The 26,127-nt window shown below is 40.3% G+C and overlaps 1 protein-coding gene across 2 annotated transcripts; it reads left to right on the forward strand.

Annotated features, from left to right (window-relative positions):
* Positions 1-837: 837 nt before the first annotated feature.
* rnpc3 (RNA-binding region (RNP1, RRM) containing 3) lies at positions 838-25,779 on the forward strand. Of its 2 annotated transcripts, none has more exons than XM_079259393.1 (16): positions 838-912; positions 1,376-1,532; positions 1,609-1,656; positions 1,753-1,862; positions 2,612-2,701; positions 6,089-6,200; positions 6,662-6,730; positions 11,403-11,545; positions 11,653-11,778; positions 12,037-12,179; positions 19,689-19,868; positions 21,156-21,250; positions 21,348-21,406; positions 22,921-23,053; positions 25,294-25,371; positions 25,713-25,779. In XM_079259393.1, the coding sequence occupies exons 2-15, from the start codon at positions 1,386-1,388 to the stop codon at positions 25,360-25,362; spliced, it is 1,524 nt and encodes a 507-aa protein (XP_079115519.1). In that variant the 5' UTR covers positions 838-912; positions 1,376-1,385; the 3' UTR covers positions 25,363-25,371; positions 25,713-25,779. The 2 variants fall into 2 exon arrangements, with proteins under 2 accessions (XP_079115519.1, XP_079115518.1); XM_079259392.1 differs by having other exon boundaries at positions 25,485-25,753.
* Positions 25,780-26,127: the final 348 nt, after the last annotated feature.

Raw genomic sequence — 26,127 nt, forward strand, 5'->3', positions numbered from 1 at the left:
AAACCTGGTTCTTCAGCTCAGATCTAGGATTGTGAGAAAGCATTTGCTTCATTGTGTGAAGGGGCAAATGTTTTGACAAGTAAGATGGTGAAATGTCTTTAAAACAAAATTTAAAAAAAAACAAGTAATACAGTTTAAACTAAACCAGTCCAAGAAGTCAATAGGCCTACATGTGTGGTCAATACATTTTCACCTTACATGATTAATCTTACATGAAATGTTTAGTTGTCAGTTTTTTTGTTTCAACACCAACTGGCAATATAAATGTGTCTTATTTATTGAAAATAGGAAAGTACATCTTTCAAATAATTACTGGAACATTCATAATAAGCTCTGTAGCAAACGGACTAGTTTTAGCTAGCATTACAGGTTTTTTTTTTAAAAATAAGTTGTTTAGTTATCTGTAAATGCAGTAAAGAGATTGTGCTGTTGCATAAAAAATATTAATAAAGTATGTACAGCTGACTTGGCTGCAATGATAAAGTGTTTTTACTCCTTTCATTTTATTGAAAGTGTTAATGCTGAAACATTTTGTTACTATTTGTGGAAAACATTTGGCATACAAGGCATTGATTATTGGTTAAACCAGTCTTGAAAAACATACATACTGCAGTGTGATTTGATATTAGTTGGTAGTGGCTGAGTTGGACCCTCCAACTCAGTCTGTTGATTTCCTAATAAAGGCTATTATGAATTGGCTTTCATTGTATTTTTTTTTTCTGTCTGTAAAGCGTCTTGAGATGGCATTGCCATTAAAGTTGAATTGAATTGAATTGAATTGAATTGAAGGTTGAATTAATCCAGAGGGAGGCAGTAGAGCAACGATGGTGGTGTGAACTACCGTAAAACCTAACAGAAGAAGAAGAAGTAGCCGGAAGTCTGTTTGTTTACAGGCTGTTGTCGCAGAGGCGGGTACGATATGAAATATCTTCACTGAATTTTGGCTTTATTGTGGTTTAGCGCTCTAATGTGTGCTATTTTTTTATTTATAGTTTCATTTCTGGTTAGATATAAGATACCAGAAGAAAATGTGCCTCACATCCAATGAGTTTCAGTCATATTGAGTTAGCTTGAACGTTAGCAAATTGCTAATTCATTGTAGGATCCCTTGCCTCCATAATCATTACTTAACCAGACAATTTACAACATAAATGACGATATTTATTCAAAACAGATACGACGGTGTGTGTTTTACATAAATAATCTGTAAAACTAACACTATCCCTAACTTGTCTGCTCTTGTTTGTGTTTGGCCACACAACACAAATTCCTAAAACAGCTCCTGTAAATTTCTCCTGATGTTTAATTTGAGTGATTTACCCTGTCACATACACAGCAAGCAAACACAGCTGTAAGTGTTGCTTTCCTCTAACAGGGAAATAGACATGAATGAAGACGTGGACCAGACAAACTGCAGTAAAACGCTGCTAGTCCGACATCTACCAGCCGAACTCAGCCAGGACGACAAAGAGGAGCTGCTGAAGTACTTTGGAGCAGAATCAGTCCGGGTCTTTTCAAATCGGGGTCGTCTGGTAGGTTTTTAGCTGCATTGATATCCAGAAATAAATTAAAGCTGCTGTCCAGTCTGAACAGATTTGTTCCCCACAGAAACATGCAGCTTTTGCAACATTTAAGAGTGAAAAGGTGGCAGCAAAGGTGAGCGCATTAACTGTACTTTTAAACGCACAAACTGAACTGTATTTCATGTCATTTTACTGCAAGTATTGATGATGCTTGCTTCATCTCTTGCAGGCTCTCAGCAGGCTCCATCAGTTAGAGATTCTGGATCAGACGCTTGTTGTGGAGTTTGCAAAGGGCCAAGACAACATCACAGTTTTAAAGGACCCACCAGTGTTAGACGGGTATGTTGGCTTCATGAGCAGACAAAACACCACACCGTGCATAAAGCTGTCATTTCATTGTGATCCTAATTTAAATTGTGATTCTCACAATTCTTCGATATTGCTGATTTCTGTAGATTACAAACAAAATAAATGTATAAAACTTTTTATTTTTTTTTTTTTTGCTCCTCATTTTTCTTGATTTCAGTGAGGAAAGAACAACACGGTAGCCAGACCATCATTCTGCTGCTTTAATGCCCAGGAAGACAAGTTAAAAGATCAATAAAAATTACAAAAAGTTTACAATGGATTATTTTTATTTATTTGAAAAAAATCGATTTTTCTTTTGGACAAAAAAAAATCTATTTTAAAATTGTGAAGCAAAAAAAAAAATCCAGATTTTTTATTTTTCGATTCGATTTTCCCACCCCTACCAGTCACTGTCTAATTTACAATAGCTTTGGTTACAAATGCTGTCTTGAACCTCTCACCCTTACAGAGCAGTGAGATCAGCCTTTCACTGCTGCCTTTCTGTCCTGTCAGTGTTGTGGAGTAGGAGCTTGATATTGATATTAATATTGTCTTTAATGACCGGCAGTGTCCTCTTCACACGCTGCTCCAGCAGTGTCCATCTGATTACCACAGAACAGCATTTTTAAATCAGCTTGTCGACAGTCTGTAGTGCCACTTCCCCAGCAGACAACAACATAGAAAGTGCACCTGCGAGTTCATTTACATGTGGTGTGAAGCTTTTCCCCCTTTTTCCACAGTAACAAACAAGGCAAGGCAGAACAGAAGACACAGGACAGCAAACAGCCAAATATCCCCCTCATAGACACCAGCGTGGCACCGAACCTCGGGTAAGCTTTAAAGCATGCAACAGTTTATCACTTCAGCTCACACTGTGGAGTATTTCTTTTGTTTTTGCTCTGTTTCTTAAATGGAAAAAGAGACTACGTGACATTCTGCCTAATTCCCAGGCGCTTTAGTTGTTCCTTTGCCTGTTGCAGCGGACACAAAAGAGTTACACACCTCTGCTAAAATAGCAATGATTCATAGAGAAACTAGGAACCAAACGTTTTTCCTTGTTAAAAGGTGTCAGTCATGAAACGGTTGCAAAACAATTTGAAGGCATTCATCAAAAACCGAGAAAATATGTGAAATTACAAAGAGCTGAATGTCTTCTGCAAAACTGACATGAGGAGGAGATAAAAACTGTCCAGGAGGGCTGCAGAGAGATCTGCAGCAGTGCTGAGAGAGCTGCTGGGAGTACTGGGAGTACTGGTGGAGTACTGCATGAAACAATCCGTCTATCAGTTTGCAGTGTCATAAGGCTGCAAGATGGAGGCCTTTTTTTTTTTTTTTTTACTTAAAAAAAATACAATCAAATATCTAAAGTTTGAAAAAAAATAAACAAACAACAACAACAACACACTAAACGAATGTTTTAAAAAGTAGCAAAATGTTCTTGTTCGATGAGACAAAGGTTGGACTTTTTCACCACAATTCCAAAAGAGATGAAACTACCTGATCAGAAGTGGGACACAGTGAAGCATGGGGGCGGCAGCATCATGCTGTGGGGCTGCTGTTCTGCAGGTGGAGCTGGGGCTTTAGTGAAGTGGTCATTTTGACCCAGAACCTTCATGCTTCTGCTAGAAGACCAAAGCTGAGGAGGAATTTCACCTTCTGACACGACAGTGGCTTCAAGCGGTCGTCTCGTTTACAGAAGACGACTTCACCAGAAGAAAAGGAATGTTTTGGAACAACCGAGCCAGACCTCGATCCGATAGAACGTCTGGTTTGTCCTGAAGTGGACTGAACCAGGCTCTTCTCACAATCTGACAGATTCTAAATATTCCCCAGATGAGAGATGCTGGTAAACTCCTACCAGAGTTAGGAGGTCAGATTAACGATAGAAAAGGCTCTAAGGGGATTTATTGCGGTTTCATTGTTTAACAAAACAAAAACTTGGTATTTTTACTGGCGGTGTGTTTACTTTTTATAACCACTGCAAGTCATGAGCGCCCTAAAGTCCAGCTTGGACCGTTAAAAATGCTCGTTGGACTCTTGTTCTTCAACTCATCAAAGTGGAGTCGGTTTGCCTCTAGGAGGCGAGCCGACAGGAAACCTGGAGGAGAATCTGAAAGCTGTCAGCAGCCTTGTGTCCAATTAGATCGCCAGGCTGACAGGCCGTCTGTCTCTCCAGTTGGCAGGACCAGGTGGTCTTTGATACCTCTCGGTCCAATAGTGACAGTCTGGACTGCTGCAGGGACTGCAACCACGTCTCCAGTCTCTGTGGTTTGTTTCCTCTCTTCGCTGCTGGGTGTCCCGTTTGAGGCAGAGGAACACCTCTGGGGAAGGTTTTATGACACGTTATGTAACATAAATCTGGTGATGCTTTCATGTTTTTTTCCACACATCAGCTTTGCTTTCCTCCTTCCAGCAGCTACGCTGGCTTCTAGTCTTTGTCCTGAGAAGACATTTGGATGCTTTACTCGGCGTCAGTGAGACCTGAGCAGACAGGACCCAACCTGAGTCTAAGACTGGATTCAGTTTGTCTCCATGTTTTTATCTCTGGTCTCTTTTTATCCTTCTTGTCCCCTTTTCATGTCCAGCAGTAGTATGTAAATTCAGTTATAAAACAGTTATTACATTAACAATTATTCTTTTTATAAAAAAGCTGATTAGTAAGATGAGCCTTGTACCCATGAAACTCCTCTTGGCAAAGCCAATTTGTTCACCGGTTTTTCTTACTGTATTTGCATGAAGGGAGTTCTCCGGGACCGGGAAGCACTGATTTTGGGGGTCATGTGACCCGAGCCTCTTTGTAACAAATGTTACTGAAACGAGGATTCATCACGTGACCTTTCACGGTGACTCCAGTGTGCCATCATCGTGCTTCTTTTGCATTTTGCTGCATTTTTTTTAGAAAAAGAAATAGTCTGAATGTTAAGTTGTTTTTTTAAGGCTGCTCTGTTTCTGCTGCGTAAGTCCTGCAGCTTCTTCTTCTCTTTGCTCCCACCAGACTCGTTCTTCAGGCCCATTTATGGTCGACACAGACAGTTTCATCCGTCTCCTGCGTCGGTTGGGAAATTTGGTCCGTTCTCAAAGCGCCTTAGGGACCAGAAATCGTTTTGACATCGTTGAGTTGTGTAGCTGAAACACAACCAGCTAAAGGAACAAAGCAGAGAAGAAGAAAACAATGCAGAAGCTGTTAATTACAAAGCCGAAGACGCAGAAGATGTTGAGTTTTTCTGGTGTTTTTAGACTGTCGTAAACAACTTTCTACAACTTGTCCGAACACGGAAGTAAACTCTGAACTGCCCCCTAGTGGATGTATGGACATAACTGTGGCAACGTAAAAGACGTGGAAGCATGAATGCAGCTACGTATGACTACGGCTGAGACAGATGTTCCTGTTCTGCATATCATGACTGGAACCAGTGCTTATTTGTTGCCTTCCCATTACCTCCAGCCAGTCTGCCCATTCTGGTCCAGACAACTGCTACTGGCTGGTTAGTTTCTCTTTTTTCTGTGTGAACACCACAGATGTCACATTCAAAGGCTCGTAAATCTCCTTTCTTCCTCAGTCTGATGTTCAGTTTGAGCTTCAGCGCGTCAGCAGGCGGATCTCTACATACGTTCAGCCTCTCTGCTCCTTCTGGAGGTTTCTTCACGCAATCGGGAATTCCGATTCTTTTTGGATGCCGATTCAATTTAAATTGCGATTCTGACAATTCTTCGATAATGCTGATTTTTGTAGATTAAAAACAAAATAAATGTATAAAACTTTTTTTCCCACGTTACTTGTCTTGATTTCAGTGAGGAAAAAACAACCCAGTAGCCAGACCATCATTCTGCTGCTATAATGCCCAGGAAGAAAAGTAAAAAGATCAATGAAAACAAAAAAGACAAAATTTTTTATAATGGATTATTTTTATTTATTTGAAAGAAGAAAAAAAAAAGATTTTTTTGTTTAAAAAAAAAATTGATTTTAAAATGATGAAGCCCTTAGTATTCAGGCCGAATGCTCTCAGATAACGTCTTCACCGTATTTCCAGTGGATATATTTGCTTCCCCTGTATTTGTCTTTTGTTTGTTTTATTTGTAGTTATTGTTGAAAGTTGCTGGAAAGTCTCTTTGGGAGGAACGGGACTGTCTGAAGCGCGGAGAGTTTGGTTTTCCAGACAGCTGCACAGTTTGCTTTTAACACTTTTTTCTTCTTCTTCTCTCTCTGAATCCTCCAGGTTGAAATTTCAGTCAAATCCCACCTTGAAATATTTATACCCACCACCTTCCAGCAGCATTCTGACAAACATAACGCACGCCCTCATGAGTGTGCCAAAGTTTTACAATCAGGTGAGTAACTGCAGCTTCTCTGCTGTCAGTTTATCCCTGACATGCAGATGTGGAGGATCTTGGTCTCTGTGTTTTCTTCTCTCCTTCAGTCTTTAGAAAAGTAGCCGTTGGTAGGTAGAAGTGAAAGTGAAGGACATCCGATGTCCACGTTCAGTCTGTAAAGTATAAATGGAGGCTCCTAGACGCCACCACAGCTTTAAAGCTCAGACGGCAAACATTTGCTTCTCAGGTTTCCGTTTGTGTAGCAGGTATTAATATTAAACTGGAAGTAAGAAGCATGAGTTATGGCTTTAACGTTTCCCTGGAAGCGCCGCAGCCTGGATGCAGTGCTGTTTCCTGCGTCAGCATCTGGGTGGTGCTAGTGTTCCACGCAGAAGTTCTCCAGCCTCGGCCTGCTTTACATACAACAGTGTGTTCTATGGATCCTGACTCGGTTCTCTTGCTGGTGTTTCGACTTCCAGGTCCTTCATCTGATGAACAAGATGAACTTACCGTGTCCTTTCGGCCCCGTCACGGCCAGACCGCCCATGGTAAGCTCTGCACTGGACAGAAATGCTCTGTTCAGGTAGAAGAATGTCAGATATTTGACATTAAAAAGAGAATTTTCTCTTTATTTTGTTGTTTTATGTTTAAAGAAACAGCAGTGTGGACAGGCTGTTTTTGGCTTCCTGGCTACGTCTCGGTTTTGTGGTTAGTGATGCGGTCCTGATCCGGCGCTCGTTTCCTCACATCTGATGAGTTTTAATCTGTCAAAGTGGTTTAGATCAACATTTCTTCAGTTTTCTGAAGATCTGTCAAAGTTTTCATTTGCTTGGAATTAACTTTTACACCAACTTTCCGCTATTGTACCAGATTCATTTCAGACAAATGTATTTGTTGTCGAAGCTGACTTGGCAGCTTTTGTTTGGATCATAACCAGTGCTCTAAGTGGGCCGATATGCAGCGGCACGCAGTACCAGCACTTTTAATTTCTTTCCCTTTGCGTACCGCAACTTTATTTTACGTGTATAGTGCATACCGGGACTTTTAGCGACTTTCTTCAGCTATCAGTATACGACTATAACAAATATAAGTTGTAATATGTGGTGAAGTCATAGTCGTATAGTCGTATACGACTATACGACTATAGTCGTATAGTCGTATACAACTACGACTTCACCACATATTACAACTTATATTTGTTGATTTTAATTAAAAAAGTCGCCTCAAAAGAAATGTATTGTTTAGACGCACAGTGCTTGCTGTAGCCCACGTCACGCCGCAGGTCACGTTGTTTCACGCTTCTGTGTTTACACTGAAGTGGACGGGCTTTGGATGAGAGGAAAGGTGGAGAAAAGAAACTATAGCGGCTGTAAAGTTACTAACTGGAGCAGAGTTGAGTGATGACAGTAGTACTACTTAACAGTCATTTACTACAGTAGTACTACTTAACAGTCATTTACTACAGTAGTACTACTAACAGTCATTTACTACAGTAGTACTACTAACAGTCATTTACTACAGTAGTACTACTTAACAGTCGTTTACTACAGTAGTACTACTTAACAGTCATTTACTAAAGTAGTACTACTTAACAGTCGTTTACTACAGTAGTACTACTTAACAGTCATTTACTACAGTAGTACTACTTAACAGTCATTTACTACAGTAGTACTACTTAACAGTCATTTACTAAAGTAGTACTACTTAACAGTCGTTTACTACAGTAGTACTAAACAGTCATTTACTACAGTAGTACTACTTAACAGTCATTTACTAAAGTAGTACTACTTAACAGTCGTTTAAACAGTAGTACTACTTAACAGTCATTTACTACAGTAGTACTACTTAACAGTCATTTACTACAGTAGTACTACTTAACAGTCATTTACTACAGTAGTACTACTAACAGTCATTTACTAAAGTAGTACTACTTAACAGTCGTTTACTACAGTAGTACTACTTAACAGTCATTTACTACAGTAGTACTACTTAACAGTCATTTACTACAGTAGTACTACTAACAGTCATTTACTACAGTAGTACTACTAACAGTCATTTACTACAGTAGTACTACTAACAGTCATTTACTACAGTAGTACTACTTAACAGTCATTTACCACAGTAGTACTACTTAACAGTCATTTACTACAGTAGTACTACTTAACAGTCGTTTACTAAAGTAGTACTACTTAACAGTCATTTACTACAGTAGTACTACTTAACAGTCATTTACTACAGTAGTACTACTTAACAGTCGTTTACTACAGTAGTACTACTTAACAGTCATTTACTAAAGTAGTACTACTTAACAGTCATTTACTAAAGTAGTACTAAACAGTCGTTTACTACAGTAGTACTACTTAACAGTCATTTACTAAAGTAGTACTACTTAACAGTCGTTTACTACAGTAGTACTACTTAACAGTCAGTTACTACAGTAGTACTACTTAACAGTCATTTACTAAAGTAGTACTACTTAACAGTCGTTTACTACAGTAGTACTACTTAACAGTCATTTACTACAGTAGTACTACTAACAGTCATTTACTACAGTAGTACTACTTAACAGTCATTTACTACAGTAGTACTACTTAACAGTCATTTACTACAGTAGTACTACTTAACAGTCATTTACTACAGTAGTACTACTTAACAGTCGTTTACTACAGTAGTACTACTTAACAGTCATTTACTAAAGTAGTACTACTTAACAGTCGTTTACTACAGTAGTACTACTAACAGTCGTTTACTACAGTAGTACTACTTAACAGTCATTTACTACAGTAGTACTACTAACAGTCATTTACTACAGTAGTACTACTTAACAGTCATTTACTACAGTAGTACTACTTAACAGTCATTTACTACAGTAGTACTACTTAACAGTCATTTACTACAGTAGTACTACTTAACAGTCATTTACTACAGTAGTACTACTAACAGTCATTTACTACAGTAGTACTACTTAACAGTCATTTACTACAGTAGTACTACTTAACAGTCATTTACTACAGTAGTACTACTTAACAGTCATTTACTACAGTAGTACTACTAACAGTCATTTACTACAGTAGTACTACTAACAGTCATTTACTACAGTAGTACTACTTAACAGTCATTTACTACAGTAGTACTACTAACAGTCATTTACTACAGTAGTACTACTTAACAGTCATTTACTACAGTAGTACTACTAACAGTCATTTACTACAGTAGTACTACTTAACAGTCATTTACTACAGTAGTACTACTTAACAGTCATTTACTACAGTAGTACTACTTAACAGTCATTTACTACAGTAGTACTACTAACAGTCATTTACTACAGTAGTACTACTTAACAGTCATTTACTACAGTAGTACTACTTAACAGTCATTTACTACAGTAGTACTACTTAACAGTCATTTACTACAGTAGTACTACTTAACAGTCGTTTACTAAAGTAGTACTACTTAACAGTCGTTTACTACAGTAGTACTACTTAACAGTCGTTTACTACAGTAGTACTACTTAACAGTCGTTTACTACAGTAGTACTACTTAACAGTCGTTTACTACAGTAGTACTACTTAACAGTCGTTTACTAAAGTAGTACTACTTAACAGTCGTTTACTACAGTAGTACTACTTAACAGTCGTTTACTACAGTAGTACTACTTAACAGTCATTTACTACAGTAGTACTACTAACAGTCATTTACTACAGTAGTACTACTTAACAGTCATTTACTACAGTAGTACTACTTAACAGTCATTTACTACAGTAGTACTACTTAACAGTCGTTTAAACAGTAGTACTACTTAACAGTCATTTACTAAAGTAGTACTACTTAACAGTCATTTACTACAGTAGTACTACTTAACAGTCATTTACTACAGTAGTACTACTTAACAGTCATTTACTACAGTAGTACTACTTAACAGTCATTTACTACAGTAGTACTACTTAACAGTCATTTACTACAGTAGTACTACTTAACAGTCATTTACTACAGTAGTACTACTTAACAGTCATTTACTACAGTAGTACTACTAACAGTCATTTACTCCACCAGACAATGAAGGTCAGATGCTGCAAACTAAGTGTTCGGCTGGTCAATGTTTTGAGTTTTTGAAGATTATTTCTAGATTAAAGATAAGATAATATTACTAAGTGTTATGGATTAGGCCTGATGCTGGGATAAACATATTTCACAGAGGAAAAGTGGAATAGTAATCCATTGTTAAATTAGTCTGATAATAAGCTAAATAAGTCTAAATGTAGAACTTTTTTTTGTTTTTAACCCTTTCATGCATCGTGGCCCTTTAGTGGGAACCTATTTACAAGCTTTTTTCTTGCATATTCAGGAATGAGGAGGGTATTTTTGTAAACAAACAGCTTCAGTGTTTTTTTCTTTTTACAAAAATGTGAAAAATGTTGCATTGTTTTATTATTTATTCATGCATAAAGGGTTAATGAACTTTAAGTTTATTTATACACTTTCCACTGTTATTTTTAATGTCCACCAATGAGGCTTGAAGTTCATAAGTGTCTCCATGGCACTTTGAATTTGGCAAATGTGGATTTAATTCAGAACTTGATGTGTTTGTTTTTTGTCATTTCTGTGCTACAAAACTATTAATCTACAGATAAATTTATAGATCTACATATAAGTATCAGCTATGTTTTTGTTTTTGTCCCATATTTGCACGGCAAACTGACAGCATGCCATTAATGGAGTAACCACCATTTATTCCGTTCCACTTAAAGCCCTGATCATAACATGAAGGATGAAGCAGCTTTGTCGACACGTAACGTAACATCTTGGTTCCTCTGAGCATAACCACCGCTTTCCAGTCACTGCAAACGACAAACATCATGTCTGGAGAAATAATTCCATGTCAAAAACGTGTAGATGAGTCTACTTCCAGCTGACGGCGCGGTTGGATGATATCAGGAAGTGTGTGCCGGTAGACGTGTCTTAGTGTTGGAGGTTGGCTCAGAAATGTGAAGCCAGAGTATCTTTAGCAACACACGTATCTGAAAAACTACTCAACATCTCATATATGGACATTTTGAGTGAGAGCAGACGTAGCTGAAGAGTTCATGTATAATATGTGCATGTTTAAAAGTTGTGGCGTTAAAAAAAGTCAAAGGATCGAGATCAGTTCCCGACATTTTAATGCCAGCAGAAAAACTTTCCATGTAAACATCTGATCCGTGTGTTTCTCACTTCCTGCAGTATGACTTCCTGCCTCCTGCTCCTCCCATGCCCATGCCTCCCCCCTTCCCTCCCGACTACCCGCCTTTACCAGAGGAGGAGATGGAGCTGTCCAGTGAGGAGGAGTCGGAGTATGAGAGTGGTGATGATGAAGACAAAGAGAGGTGAAGAGCAGATACTGTCAGACATAAAGAGACGTATGAAAGAGGAAAAAAAAAAAGTCTATTTTTGGGGGGTTGTCACTTTTTCTTTTCCTCTGGGTTTATTCCAGGATTGCCCGTCTGATGGGTCTGGTCAACCAGGCTTGTAAAAGACCCCTGAGACCAAAAACAGCTTCAAAAAGAAAGAAGCCCAAAATCAAGGATCTGCTCTTTGCTCCCAAAGCGGACTCTCAGAGGTACATGAAAGCCCGCGTTTACCTGCAGACTGTGTTCATATGTCGGTAAAAGCAGCACGAAGGTCCCCGGACAGGGAATGTCTCATAAACACAGCAGCTCGGAAACGTCTTGTTTCACCCCAGATTCCTCCACAGCCGACCACAAACTGTGTTTCTGAGTCGTAATTTTATTCAGAGCATTCCCCGGACTCAGGTTTGCATGCTGGGAAATATCGGCTGACTGAGGCTGATATATGTGTGTGTCTCTGCTGTCTTCAGTGCGCCGGTGCTGCAGCCCTCCGACGTGTTCGAGCAGCCGAACCCCGCCGGTCCGAGAAAAATCGAGTTTCACATCTCAGTTTCAGATGTGACGGCTGTTGTCGAGGGAAACCGGCCCGGTCAGCCCGGCGATGAAGGCAAAGGTGAGGCTCCACCTCCAGGATTTACACAGGATGTTTCAATCACCAGATACAGTAAAACCTGCATCCCATCAGCCAATCACATTCAGCCAATCACGTTAAGCCAATCACATTCAACCAATCACATTCAACCAATAACATTCAGCCAATCACATGCAGCCAATCACGTTCAGCCAATCAGGTTCTGCCAAATGCATTCAGCCAATCACGTTAAGCCAATCACGTTCAGCCAATCACGTTCAGCCAATCACGTTCAGCCAATCACGTTCAGCCAATCACGTTCAGCCAATCACGTTCAGCCAATCATGTTCAACCAATCACGTTAAGCCAAATACATTCAGCCAATCGCGTTCAGCCAATCGCGTTCAGCCAAATGCATTCAGCCAAATGCATGAAGCCAATCACGTTAAGCCAATCACGTTCAGCCAAATACATTCAGCCACTTGCATGCAGCCAATCACGTTCAGCCAATAACGTTCAGCCAATCACATGGCAGGAGGAGGATGTTAATGTGGAAGCAGATTTCTACTCTTGATTAAATGTATTTCTGACTGAACAAAAACTTTCAGTGTGGAACATTTAGCAACGATCCTTCCAGAGGAAACATCCAGTCAGTTGAAAGTTTGGTCTTCCTTTGCATAAAGAGGAACCTGAAGCCCTTTAAACGCATAATAAATGATACAGAAACAGTTTTCTGTTATTCACACCCTCTGTGTGAATTAACCTCAGTTAATGTGAACATCTCAGGAAGAGCTGCGCTTCATGCTGCGTTCGCCGTTCACGTGAGATACGAGCATCGCAGTTTTCTCACATTATGTCACAAACAGCTCAGACAGGTGTGTGAAGTGTGGTAATGGTGACAATACACCGACGATAGACAGTAGTGAGTGAAAACAACGTTTTTCTACACGTTGAAGGCTTTTAAACAGTCACAGATAGATTAATGAGGGTTTAAATTTCATGTTTTAAAATAAAGAGGACATCACCTGAGGGAACCATCTCTGCACCCCCCCACTGAGCTCTTCAAGCCCCTCTACCTTACACTTAGTTCTCTCAAATTAACATAACTTTTTGTTATTAAAATAAAAATCATGTTAAGCCAACAAACATTTCCATTGAGACTGGAAATAGGAGGGAAAACAAACAAGAAAAAACTGTTATAATGTGGATCCAGCATAATTAGTGCATCTCTCCGGAGCTTTCAGATGGATACTTTATTAGTCCCAAAGGGAAATGAAGGTGTCCACGAGTGTTTACATAAGAGTGCAGACATTACTAAAGGTGACCAAACAGTGTTTGTTCAAAGGGCTAATGAAGCCAGCGGGGGGGAGAGCATCTGGGTTGGGGCCTGTTGAAGTGCTGGGTGTTCAGACCCATCTTATGGGCAGAGTTAAACACCTAGAGGCCTCCTGGTCTCTGTGTGTGTTGGCATAACATGAAAATGTTTCTGCTGTGGTGATTGGTCAACGCTCCAGGTCAGTCCCAACAACAGAGCCAGGCTTTTCTACCCATGTCTTTCCTGTCCTCTCCACCCCAACCAGTCGAGGCAGATGGCTGCCCTCCCAGAGCCGGGTTCTGCTGGAGGTTTCCTCCTGTTAAAGGGGAGTTTTTTCCTTCCCACTGTCGCCGTGTGCAGCTCAGGATGGGGGATTGGATCAAAGTCATGACTCGATGCAATCAGTTGGTTTCTTATAGGATATGTATGAATTGGCTCGAAATGATGTGTATATTGATTCGTGTATGTAAAATGTCCTGTGACAACATTGTTGTGAAGTGGCGCTATACAAATAAAGTTGAATCATCCATGTTCCCAGTAGGAGTGTACCATCTCTGGTACCTCAAGGTTTGATTAGATTATTAATTCAGTTACTTTTAATGTAATTTATAAGTTTTTCTTTCTCACTTTGTGGCAACATTGTACTTTAAAGACCCCTTACGTAACTCTCTGACCTTAAAACTCCCCCTGACTTGTTCGATGACACAGTGACATCTATCACATGCATTTCTAGAGCCACTGGCACCCAGCAGCGTCCCAAGGCTGAGAAACTGACACTATACATCCAGGACGCACCAATTTGCTTCAAGATATAATAAGGAGCTGGCTGTTTTGAACATACAATATTTTTTCATTCAGCAAAGAATCACAAGTAGATTAAAAGAGAGAAAGAGACAAAACAAGAGTCATCATTAGCTCATCTTCTGCAGGCTGGAGAGAGCTAACAGGTCAGGCAGGATGGAAGATGGCTGCTGGATTAGCCGAAGGGGCGCATGGCCGTATCCATTCAAGTAACAGTATAAACTTATCTATACTATTTTTTATTTATGTCAATTCAGAAATAATTCCAACACAGATCAAATGTATGTATTGTGTTATTTTGATATTTTCCTATAGAATCTACAGGAAAGATGTGTTAGTGATCGTAATGAGCAACAACAGAAACCCCGGCGGCCTTTTCTCAACCAGGGAACGCATGATCTGCAGATACATGTGTGCAGTGTTACCGTTATATTTTGGCTTTAAACAGTTTGGAGTAAGTCTTGTCCAGTCTGCGCCTGGTAACAGTTTGCCTTCTACAAACATAGGCCTGACGCAATAAGTCAATTAATCAATCAAAGATACTTTATTCATCCCCAAGGGGAAATTCAGAACTGCTAAAACACATCAGGATTAATCGCACAATAAGAAAAAATGCGCGCAATAAGTTTGGCGGACTCAATCATTTTCAATTGTCTTTCTTTTGAGCATGAGTGTCGCATTTGTTTTAAGACAATATTAACTTAACACGGCCAAACAACTAGCTTCCATCTGTACTTAAAACACAACCATCAACGGTAGTTTTCCCAGCTGGGAAAAAAGACCTTACCAACCAGGCTGGCGCCATCTTCCCAACAGTCCACGATCACTGGGGTATTTAATCAACAGAACAGTGCAACATGGTGTGCACTCAGACAGCGTGGTTGGTAAAGCCATGCTGCCCTTTAATATTGTTAAAAAAGGTGAAATTTTGAAAAATTTTGCAAACATTTTCACAGCCTAAGTATGAACTGCCTGGATGAACATACATGTTACAAACGGCAACTTCACAACTTTACAATAACATGGAAAATGACATTTTACCATTCCACCTCTGGTCAAGTCCACACATGTCCCCTTATATGAGCTTTACCATAGACTATGTAACTGTGCTACATGGTGTTTAGAGACCATATGTTCCAGATAACCACGTTGTCAAAACCGCAGGAGAAATCCTGATGTGTTTAGCAGACTGGGGACTGGATGAGCATAAACTAGTCTGAACATCGAGCTAAATGTTCCTTAGAAATGAAAGTTTGTTGATCTCTGAAAGGGAGCACTTGCAATATTATGGCATTATTGTTATTTTAGATGAAAATGATCTCAAAATTACAACAATAATCGCTTAGTGCAATATCATCTTCTATCGCAATAATTTCAGAAACAATTAATCGCACGGCAAAATTTGTTACCGTAACACTCCAATACGGACATGAGAACAAACATTAAACTTTAAAGCCGGTGAGTAAATCCCACATTAAGAAACAGTAGCTGCAAAGTATGTTGTCGAATTGAATTATTTTGAAAAATAACAGTTTTTGAACATTTATGAATTGATATTGATCGTATTGCATGATGATGAATCGATTAGCTGGTGAATCTGCCCACCGCAGAACAGGAGGCTGGCCATGACAAACTGGTAAAACTTCAGGCGTTGGCAGCAGATGTTGAAAGACCAGTTCTGGGCGCTTTGACCAAAATTGGTTACCATGGTCTGTGGCACAGTTTCACGGTATTTCTTGTTTTCTTTTTGTTTTCATGCAGTTTTGTTTGCCAAGGGACAGTTTTATAAAGAAAAAACATGAAAAATCAGGAAGGAAAGCCGCAGCGACTGAAGTTGCAGCCGTTTGTGTTGAAACTGGAAATAAACATCATGACTATGAAATCTGTTTAAATGATTCCCAAATTCCCTGAATTTAGTGGATCCACAAAATCTCATTTGGAATATTCTTTTTTTTTTTTTCAAATATATGTCAGTAGACTTTGTCAGCAACTGATATTATTTCCCAAGAAGAAGCTTCTGCTTCCATGTCACTTGCTGCTCCTCCTCGATTTACAGGCTTCGCCAGGAAACTAACAGCTTTGTTTTTTTCTCCTGGAGGCTTTTTGTGCAGAGTTCTTTATTTCTCTGATGATTTAGTTTTTGTCCACGCTTTAAAAACAACTCTTGTATTAATCGGGGGGAAAAGATCACGCCCACACCTGAGAAAATTCCACACGATTCAGCATTTTTGACTCCAGTTCTCTGAGTCGGATTGTATTTGAAGCATCGTAGAAATCACAGGGCACAAACAGCCGAGGCTGAAACAAACACCAACAGTCTTGTGAGGAAATCAGTAAATGATATTATAGATCCAGACTTATCAGTTGTTATATAAAATAAGTGGAGGTGATTGTAATTCGCAGATCCTGTAGTTTGAACACATGGCTTTGCTCTGTGTTCAGCTTCTCTACGTCGTATTTATTATCACACGGGGGCGGAAGGTGGTTTGTTTCTCGTATCGACGGAAAGTTCAAGCCTTTCCAGAGACCGGAGCTGGAGCCAAGTGTTACACGGCGGTACATCACAGCAGAATGGTTTTCTCCATTATCTGTATGAGCAAATGTCATTGAGGGCACTGTCTGTGTTTCTTGTCAGCTGTGTGTTCCTGCTTCGCCTTATCTGCGTTCTCTGTAGCTACAACTTCACTCCCTGCCAAGTCCCTGTGAAGTAAAATAGATCTCAAAGTCGAACACAAAGGATTTCCGAAAGGCAGGGGAAGATAAACTGTGACAGGTGGCTTTTTGGATTAGTCTTGTTTTGGGGAAGAGGGGGTGAGGATCCGATAAACAAGCTATTTAAATGAAAGCAGGTTCTGTGGGGGGGTGGCAGATAAGGTGGTCTATCATTTTGAAAGCAGTGATCTAGTTCTCTGCAGAGTGTTTTTAGAAAAGCTCCCCCATCGCTCCTTGCTTCGACGCACGCACACACACCTCACGTGGATGGCAATCTTCATTTTTTACCTCTGCAGATTTGTACGGACTCACCGCTCTCAGGACCTCCATCTGCCGCGTGTGTGTGTGTTCATTCATTCAGACTTATCCTTCCTGCTGCCTTTCAGGCTCCTGCATTGGATTTTCATTCCAGTTCTTCAGCTTTGGCACCAGTTTCTTCTTTGTTTGTTCTCTACTGGTGTATCGAACCCTGAAGAAATCTTTCCAACAAAATGCTTAAATTGTACAGAAGCCACAGTGACGGATCTGTTTTACTCTTATGGAGATTTTTACTGACACACACTGAAACGTGTAAAAGAGTTGCATTGTGGGTAGTACAAGGAACTCAGCTTAAAAGAGCATGTTGTTTCACCAGTATCGCGCCAAGTAAGTGGTAATGGAAACAGCTACATTTCGCATAATTCAAATATCGCTAAAAAGTCGGAGACGATGGTGACGTATTGGTCATGTGACCTGTTTATTTCAGGTAAAGGTGGTGCCGTGTGGGTAGATGGAGGAGTAGTTTTACATTGAATTTAAAAAGGGAAGAGAGGGAGAAGGGTTGTGCCAATTCCTCCCCAACAAGTGGATCAGACTGAAATGACACTACGTGGCAACCTGGCAACCTGGCAGAACCCGAAACGAGATTTTACATAAGTTACGGTTAATGCGTCAAACACCATTCAGTAGAAAGTTGTAGTTTGTTTCAGTTTGAGAAGTATGGCTTTTATCTTATAAAAAACTGACAGAATTGCTGCTATGGTGAAGTCTTTAAGACAAATCTGAGACTGATTGTATATCTGTCCCAACACAAGGTGAAAGCACACATCTCACAGAGTTGGTGTACTTGAGGCAGTGCGTTTTTTCTTTTAAACAACAAATAATACGTTTTATCTCTTTGTGCACATAGAAAAAAAGACTAAAACAAATATTACACATAGCTAGATTTGTTTCTGGTACAAGAGGCCAGAAACTGTGGAGGCCGTTGGAATACCGTGAACTCATTGTCATGATCAGGAGACCGCTTGGAGATGATGGGAGCTTTGTGACATGGTGCATCATCCAGCTGGAAGTTTCCATCAGAAGATGCTACATTGTGCTCAGAAAGGGATGGACATGGTCAGCAGCAACACTCAGGCAGTGCTTTGGAGGTTAAACCATGTCATGTTGGTACTAAAAGTCCAACAAAGTGGGTCATAAAAAACTCCCTCACACCACCAGCAGCCCGAAGCGATGATCCAAGACAGGATGGATCCATGTTTTCATGATGTTTCCACCATGTGAATGTGGATCTGAAATGGAGACTCATCAGACCAGCAACGTCTTTCCATCTTCTATTGTCCAGTTTTAGTCTCAGTTACGTTTAAAGTCACTTAAATCTTCTTTCTTCCTCATTCTGATGCTCAGTTCGAACTTCAGCAAGTCATCTTGACCACGTCGACGTGACTGAATGTATAAAGTTGCTGCTTTGTGATTTTCATTTATTTATTTAATTCAAAACAACATAAAAATAAATTAAACTAAATAAGACTGCCAATTTAATTTGGCTTGAATGAAAAGGAGCAGAAAGAAGATAAATCTTATATCTGCCCCTTAATTGATTTCATAACCATTTTATGTCCATTCCTATTATACATTTTACAATATTCACATACAGTTGTTCCAAAATTTGCATTAATTACCCATTACATTCCTTTCTTTTTTGTAGTTTTAAAAGCATTTACAGATATCCAAAATGTAACACCATCGTAATTATTCAAGGTAATTCACATTATGCCTCTTCATAAATCTTTAATATTTTTCTTTGTATGTTTTTCTTAAATACATTGATTGTTCCTGATTCTTTAACTCCTTTTTGAAGCTCATTCCATAAATTTATGAATGATTGACTCATTACAAATTTTTGCTACTAAGACATACAACAAGTGTTCCTAATGGAGTGACTGGTGAGAGCCTGTTTAGCCAGTCTTCTGTCAGGCTTGTATTTGCCTCCTTTTTCCAGTTTGATCAAGAGCTTTCAGCGTGTCAATATGGGATTAAACCAAATTTGGTTCCTGTTTCCGTTGTTGTGTTTCTAGGATTCCTACCCTGAAAACATCTGTAATTCTCATAGTGCTTCTACAAGATTTGGAAAACTTACTAAACATATAAAAAGTAGAATTGTTACCTTTTAAAAAATCTAGTATTTGAACCTTAAATCCACCAGTGTCTATCATTTACCACCCATTACTGCAGCTGAGAGCTTTTTCTCCATTTTACGGATCTGCACGCTTGAATGCAGATGTTGCCATGGTGACCGGTTTTACATGTTAACATCTAAACTGATTGGGAGAGATCCTTTAGGTTACAATCAGAGAGAAGAGAATGAGTGAAAATCATGAATTGCTCTCAGAAGTCATGCAGTAATTATCTGAGAAATCGCTTTTAACCTGCAACATTTCTGCTGATTTTTCTGGTCGGAGCAGATGAGCGCGACGTTGCTTCCAGCAGCCATCAGGATGCGGTGACGTCTGAAGGTTTTGGGAAGCTTCACCCCAGCGCTCAGGCGTCCCAACAGCCAGACGAGCGCAGCGACGATGAGCAGGATCTCTCCACAGACATCATCTCCAGGAAGGAGTTGGAGAAAGGACGGCTGTCCAGAGACGGTAAAGGAGACTACAGCTACCTCACAGCAGGGAGGGTCCTCGGTTCCATCAGCAGCAGGGACCCCACAGACTAGCGGGGAAAACAAAGAATAACAGAAGTTTTCTAAATCAATAAAAAATTCCTATATCCTAAATGAGGAGTTTAAGACCAGGAACATGAATTAAATATAATTAAAAAAGAAAATATTTAATTTACAGGCTGTTTGAGATAAATAATTAAGGCCATTTTCATTAAACAATTATTTGCAGAGTTTGAATGAAATTATTATCATTAAGGACCAAACTAAAGGTAGCTAATAAAATATCATATAAGAAGAAATACAAACCGGCTGCGGTTCATGAATAAACTCAAGAAAATATGAACAAAACTGATCAACACACTTGTTTTATTGCCTTTTTAGATGGAAAATTGACTTTCTAAAGCAGCTCAAAGTTCAATCTTGAAGCTGCTCCTGACAATAATTTAAATGTTGTTTTAAATATTGATGGAAAAAATAACCCAACACCTGCTAAAATGTGCAAATTGAATGCCATAACGATGTCTCCAACCTGCATCACTTGCTGGTATGAAAACACGCTGCAGCATCAGAAGGAACACAACCCCCGGGGGAATTCGCTAACTTTCTCACATGTAAACATGTAACGTTCACATGAAGGCCAAACAAGACCTGAGAGTGTCTGCAAGCTGCCTGGTCAGAATTAATAAGCTAGATTAGTTAACTGTATAAAAATGTGGTTTAATAAAACCAGTATACTGCTGTTGTCATGGCTACATACTTGAATGTTAGCGTACTTACTGACGGTAGGAACAGAATTAATTGGCTTTGTTCTCTGGTGTATCCAGCTTTCTACTGCTGGTGTAAAAATCACATAAATATCATGCAGAAAAACAAGAATGAGGCAGCGGTTTCCGTGGCAACAAGGAGAAATTAAAAGTCTGCTTGGCTAGCAGTAAATAAAAGTCTGGCTCCGCCTCAAACCTCACCTGCACCCTTTAACGCAGTTAGTGGTGCAAACATGAAATGAGTCCGTTTGGATAAACATCAGAGTCATTTCCAAATAAACAAGCCGACCGAGACACGATCCATCCAGGTAAACAAAGCCAGAAGCTGGACTCGAACATGCATCCATGTCTCTTCACCGGGTTCCTCCGTTCTGCACTGAATAAAACATGGAGCAACTGTATTGAGTGGCAGTGACTTTGAATTAGGCCTCTCTCTGATCCTTTGTACCTGCTTTTGAAATTCACCTTGCATCAATTCTGCTTTTTTTTTCTCTTAAAAACAGAGATAAAAAGGATGTCCGTGTTTAAAAATTATGAAGCGGGCGAGCCAACCTGCAGACTGTACGTGAAGAACATCGCCAAGCAAGTGGAAGAGAAGGTTTTTATTTATTTATCCTTTATTGACATATATGAAACAGTTTAGGTTAATCTAAGTAAACGGATTAATTAAGCTTAATTTGTTCAATCTTTCCCAGGATCTAAAGTACATCTATGGGCGATACATCAACCCTTCATCGGAAACTGAGAGGAACATGTATGTAAACAGAAATCTGCTCCATTTGGACTTCATTTTATTCCTGATCCAACCTGACTGCCACTGCGCCTCTTTTCTCCTCAATGAGCTATTTTTGATCCCAGCTATTACTCCCTTCCTCTTGAGGGTTTTTGGTAATTCATGCTGACTCTGCCTTGTGTTATTAATAATTTTCTCGTCTGATGTTGAGATCATGAGGGACGTTTTTGTGTTTGAGCATCAGCAGTATTTTTAAAGGAATGTTCCACCTGCGCCATGAAATTTACTGAATTTACGGAGCTGTGTTTGTCTACAGTCACCTGGAAACAAACGTCCTCCAGCTTTACAAATGGTTTAAATACAACCTCGTCTAAACCAGTGGCTTTCAAACTGGGAGATCATTCAGAGTTGCAACATAGAAAACCTACATTTACCAAAGGAATGTGGGATTTCCTGGGCTGTCATAACTAAACCATTAATGCAGAGATGAAGCCCTTAAACCAGGAGCACAAACCTTTGCCAAGGCCTTTAAAAAGTTCCCGGATCCAAACGGTGATCCGGATCAACACCAAAATGAAACCAGTTCACATTTCCAACAACTCTTGAACATTTCATGAAAATCCGTCCGTAACTTTTCGAGTTATCTTGAACACAAACAGATAAATGTCAGGTAAAACATGACCTTCTTGGCACCTTCATAACACATTAACGGAAAATCGACAAAGTTATTACATGTCATGTAATGTGGAAGAGGTGCGTCTGACCTCTGCAGACCTACACTAACATGCCGTAAACGTCCAGAAGTATCCAGCTTGAGCTGTGCTAAGCCTTCCAAACAAGCTCGACTTGTTCAGTGTTCTAACGACGGTACCGTTAGAAACTTTTACATGCTAGCTGAGGCCTGGACAGTCTGCGATGTAGTCCGTGTCTCTGGGACGTTCACTCCTGGGAAGATTGAATGTTTCCCATTATGGAATAATCTCAGCAGAGTGACTGAACTGGCCTTTCCCAAACCGATGGGCCGTAACAGCTGCCTCTCTGAGACCACCGCTGCCTTTCCGACCCATAAAAACTCATTCCTGTCGTAGCTTTGCTTTAGGTGTCGTGACATAAGAGACCTGGTGAGCATTGAATGATTGCTGCCAACATCTTTCAGATGAAAGCTACTTTCATAAATAATGTTAATAAAGCAGATACGACCCCTTTTCTCATGCAGTTTCATCCAAGAGAAGAACTGGACTCTTCTCCTGAACTACGTCTGAAATGTCAGAAATCCTCAAAGCAAAGCCGGATCAGTTGTTAGAGCACGTCATGTTGGTGCTGCTATCGTACATGTTCAGCTCGGCTCACGTCCCTCAAAGTGCACGTCCGGAGCTGAACGATGCACGAGCTACATCCTCCTAGTTTCTTTTGGCTTAAATAGCTGCCCGGTAAAAATCTGTTGTTTGGAGTGAGAAGCTGCAGGTTGTTGGGTCTCGCTAACTCAGCCTCGTTGCTGTGCCGACTGAGCGCCGTCTCCCTGCTTCCCTCCTCAGGTTTGACATCGTGTTGATGAAGGAGGGCCGGATGAAAGGGCAGGCCTTCGTCGGACTCCCCAACGAGCAGAGTGCTGAGAAAGCCCTGCGGGAAACCAACGGCTTCGTTCTGTACGACAAACCCCTCGTCGTCGTATCCTTTCACTCCACTTCCTCCCGGTGCAAACGGGGATGGTGGGAAATAATCTTTCCAGACACAGATGCAGCAACAGATGTGGGTGTGAATGTTCATCACATGACAGGATATTAGAAGGGAAGGTAAGACGCAATGTGTGTTTTGGTTTAATTAAGTTGATCCCACCTCTGGCAGATGCGCGCTTGGCTTCGGCCCCCAGCGCCTTCAGCTGGATGAAATGAAAGTCTGACAGCTCCGAACCACCAGCTGCTCCCCTTCCTCTCTACGCGGATACCTTTTGAACTTGTCCATCTGAACAGAGTGTGTGTTTTGATCGGGTTTTAATGTGCCTCCTGCAACGGGTTGGCTTTGCAAACGTTTAGTCCACGGCGGGAACAGATGCCTGGAGTGTCATTTTCAGGGACTATTTTCCTTCTTTTGTTGAAAACAGAATCACAAACAGCAGCTAATTTATTTATACAGCACGTTAATAATAAAGATGACAAAAGTCAAACTGCTTTAATTGCAGCTGTTAGTGTGATGAGCAGCTGGTGCTAGCTTCACCACAAACTGCAAATGGAAACAGGCTAAAGAGCTAAAAGTCGCTGAAAGCTTGACTTTATTTATTTTATTGTTAATGAATAAAAAAAAAATCACCAAAATCCCCCATTTCTGGTTTGTGCAACAGGTAAATTATGACACACCGTAATGTGGTGTGTACTCAGGGTGGGAAATCGAATCCAAACATCGTGATTTTTTTCTTCACAATTTAAAATTTTTTTTTCTTAAAATAATCCTTTTTTTTTTCAAATAAATAAAATTAATGCATTAAAACATTTTTGTCATTTTTATTGTTTTTATTGATCTTTTTACTTTTCTTCTTGAGCATTGTAGCAGCAGAATGATGGTCTAGTTACTGTGTTGTTTTTTTCCTCATTGAAATGAAGAAAAATGATGAGGAAAAAAAGTTTTATACATTTTTTTTGTCTACAAAAATCAGCAATATTGGAGAATTGTGAAACTGCAATCTAAATCAAATCGGCACCCAAAAAAATCGGAATCGAATCAAATCGGGACAAAAGCATATCGTCTCACCCCTAGTGTGTACATAAAAGCATTCGGATCATGTGCATGAGTTCCAGCTGTAAAGTTAACATACTAGTGTGTGAGTAATGCTTGTTGTTACGCTCCCTAAACAAAACAATGATACGGCTCAAGAATAGGAACCATAACATATAAGAGAGACCACTGCCAACAAGCAATATTTAACAAAAGGTTATGAAAGAAACCAACCAAAGGAGCCAAAACAAGCAAAAAAAGGGAGCAGTCACAGAGCAGCCACGCAACGGGCTGAAGGATCTGGGCCGCTCCCCAAACCAAAGAACCAAACCGAAAACTGGACTACCAGAGACTCCCAACTTAAAACAACCAAAAGGAGGTTGGCAGTGACCTCTGCCTGAACACTGCGCACCCCCGCCTTATGTCCATCCCAGCCAATCACTGTAGAGGAAATAAAAGACATGATGACACACAGCTGGAAACAGTGAGGTGAAACAGCTGACCATGGCACACGCAACACTTGGAAACATCCCTCAGTATCACTAAAATCTTTGCCCCAAAAAGGATGAAATTCTTTCTGCTGTTAAAACCCCAGAAATGTTTCCTTTACAAGCAACATGTAGCGACCTTCCCTAGCAACGATGCCCATGGAGGTGCACGGTCCGCATGCCGACGCTCGGCTTGATCTCATCAGTTCGCAGCAACAGATTGTTCTGTCTGAACAGAATAAATAGATAAATAAATGAAACGTTTGGTTTTTAGAACCAAACAGAACTTCAGTGACAGGCTTTGACACGTCTGGTTGGACTCGCTACCAGGACTTTGTACGTCTGCGTGACTGGCAGAAAGTGCACGGAGTAAGTGGAGCCGACCTCGGGGAAAGCAGGAGGCCTCGGCTCCTGTAAGGTCAGCTTTAGCCTGTAGTCTTCTGGCATTCACCAGGAAACAGCTGTGACTTTTCCTCTAATTAAATTCATACGAGGTGTCAGAAGAGCGAAGGCCTCGCAGGCTTCGAGCAGCTTCGTGCACGTTTGGGGGAAAAAAGACAACACAGTGCATATTTACTGTGTGCAGCTCGGTTTGCATCCACAACTGCAATCCTGTTCAGTCATGACTGAAGCTGTTTGTTGATGTGAAACGTGATCTCAGTTAAACGAGCTCAGATGAAGGATGTTTACACCTTAACTGTACAATCACAGCAATTCGCCCGATCTGCAAGACCAAAGCAGGAGAACACAGAGAGCAAGAAAGGAGCAAAGCAGCGGTGAAGCCAACAGGTGAGCGAGGCTGCAAAACCTTCAGGCCGTTTCCAAAGGAGAGCAGAAAAAGCAGCTTGTTAGTGTTTCTGCAGCACCAAACCTAAACTGTGTTTACACTTTATCTATTCAAGATGCCAAGGCTTGATATTGTGGCCCAGCAGAACCATTTGTATCCTTACTCTGACATATCCTTTAAAACGTTAAAGCAAATGGAAGCACGTTACAGTGACTGTTGAACCGACGGAGCTTTTCTTAAAAAGCGCCGAGCGCTGCTTTGTTCATGTCGCCTCTTGTTTCATCCTGTTGGTCTTTGCTTCTGTTTGGGATTCTTCACACTGACTTCTACCTCTTTTTTTCAGGATGAATTTCAGATGGCGGTCTTCAGAGGCGGTCTCCTTTTTGTTTCAATAAAAAGTATTTTATTAAAACATCTGTTGTCCCGTTTTGTTGTGATGGCAGACTCTAAACACGCCTCGGATCGGGCGTTCAGCTCAGCCAAAACATGACGGATTATGTTCAGTCCAGGACTCAGTCTTGTCAGTGATGATGTGTGAGATCTAAACTAGCTCTGCAGCAGATGCTGAGCTGTCAGAACTGCAGAAAAAATAAATGCATTCTGTGGAAAAGTGCTGGGACTTGTTAAGCGAATCATTACGGTCCCTGATGGTCCCATCCATGTGATAACGGACAGACAGACAGACATACAACCGCATAAGTGATACAGGACATGCGCAGGGTTTTAATCTTCAGGTAAAGTTTATGATGGCTGAGATT

The sequence above is a fragment of the Telmatherina bonti genome, assembly GCF_933228915.1.
Source record: "Telmatherina bonti genome assembly, chromosome: 20".
NCBI lineage: Eukaryota > Metazoa > Chordata > Actinopteri > Atheriniformes > Telmatherinidae > Telmatherina > Telmatherina bonti.

What these genes read in the sequence shown, in the direction of transcription:
- rnpc3 (XM_079259393.1), top strand. Translation starts at nt 1,386, where the DNA reads ATGAATGAAGACGTGGACCAGACAAACTGCAGTAAAACGCTGCTAGTC. An exon ending in GATGATGAAGACAAAGAGAG is followed by an intron (nt 11,546 to 11,652) that starts GTGAAGAGCAGA and finishes GGTTTATTCCAG; the next exon opens with GATTGCCCGTCTGATGGGTC. An exon ending in ACGACAAACCCCTCGTCGTC is followed by an intron (nt 23,054 to 25,293) that starts GTATCCTTTCAC and finishes GTACAATCACAG; the next exon opens with CAATTCGCCCGATCTGCAAG.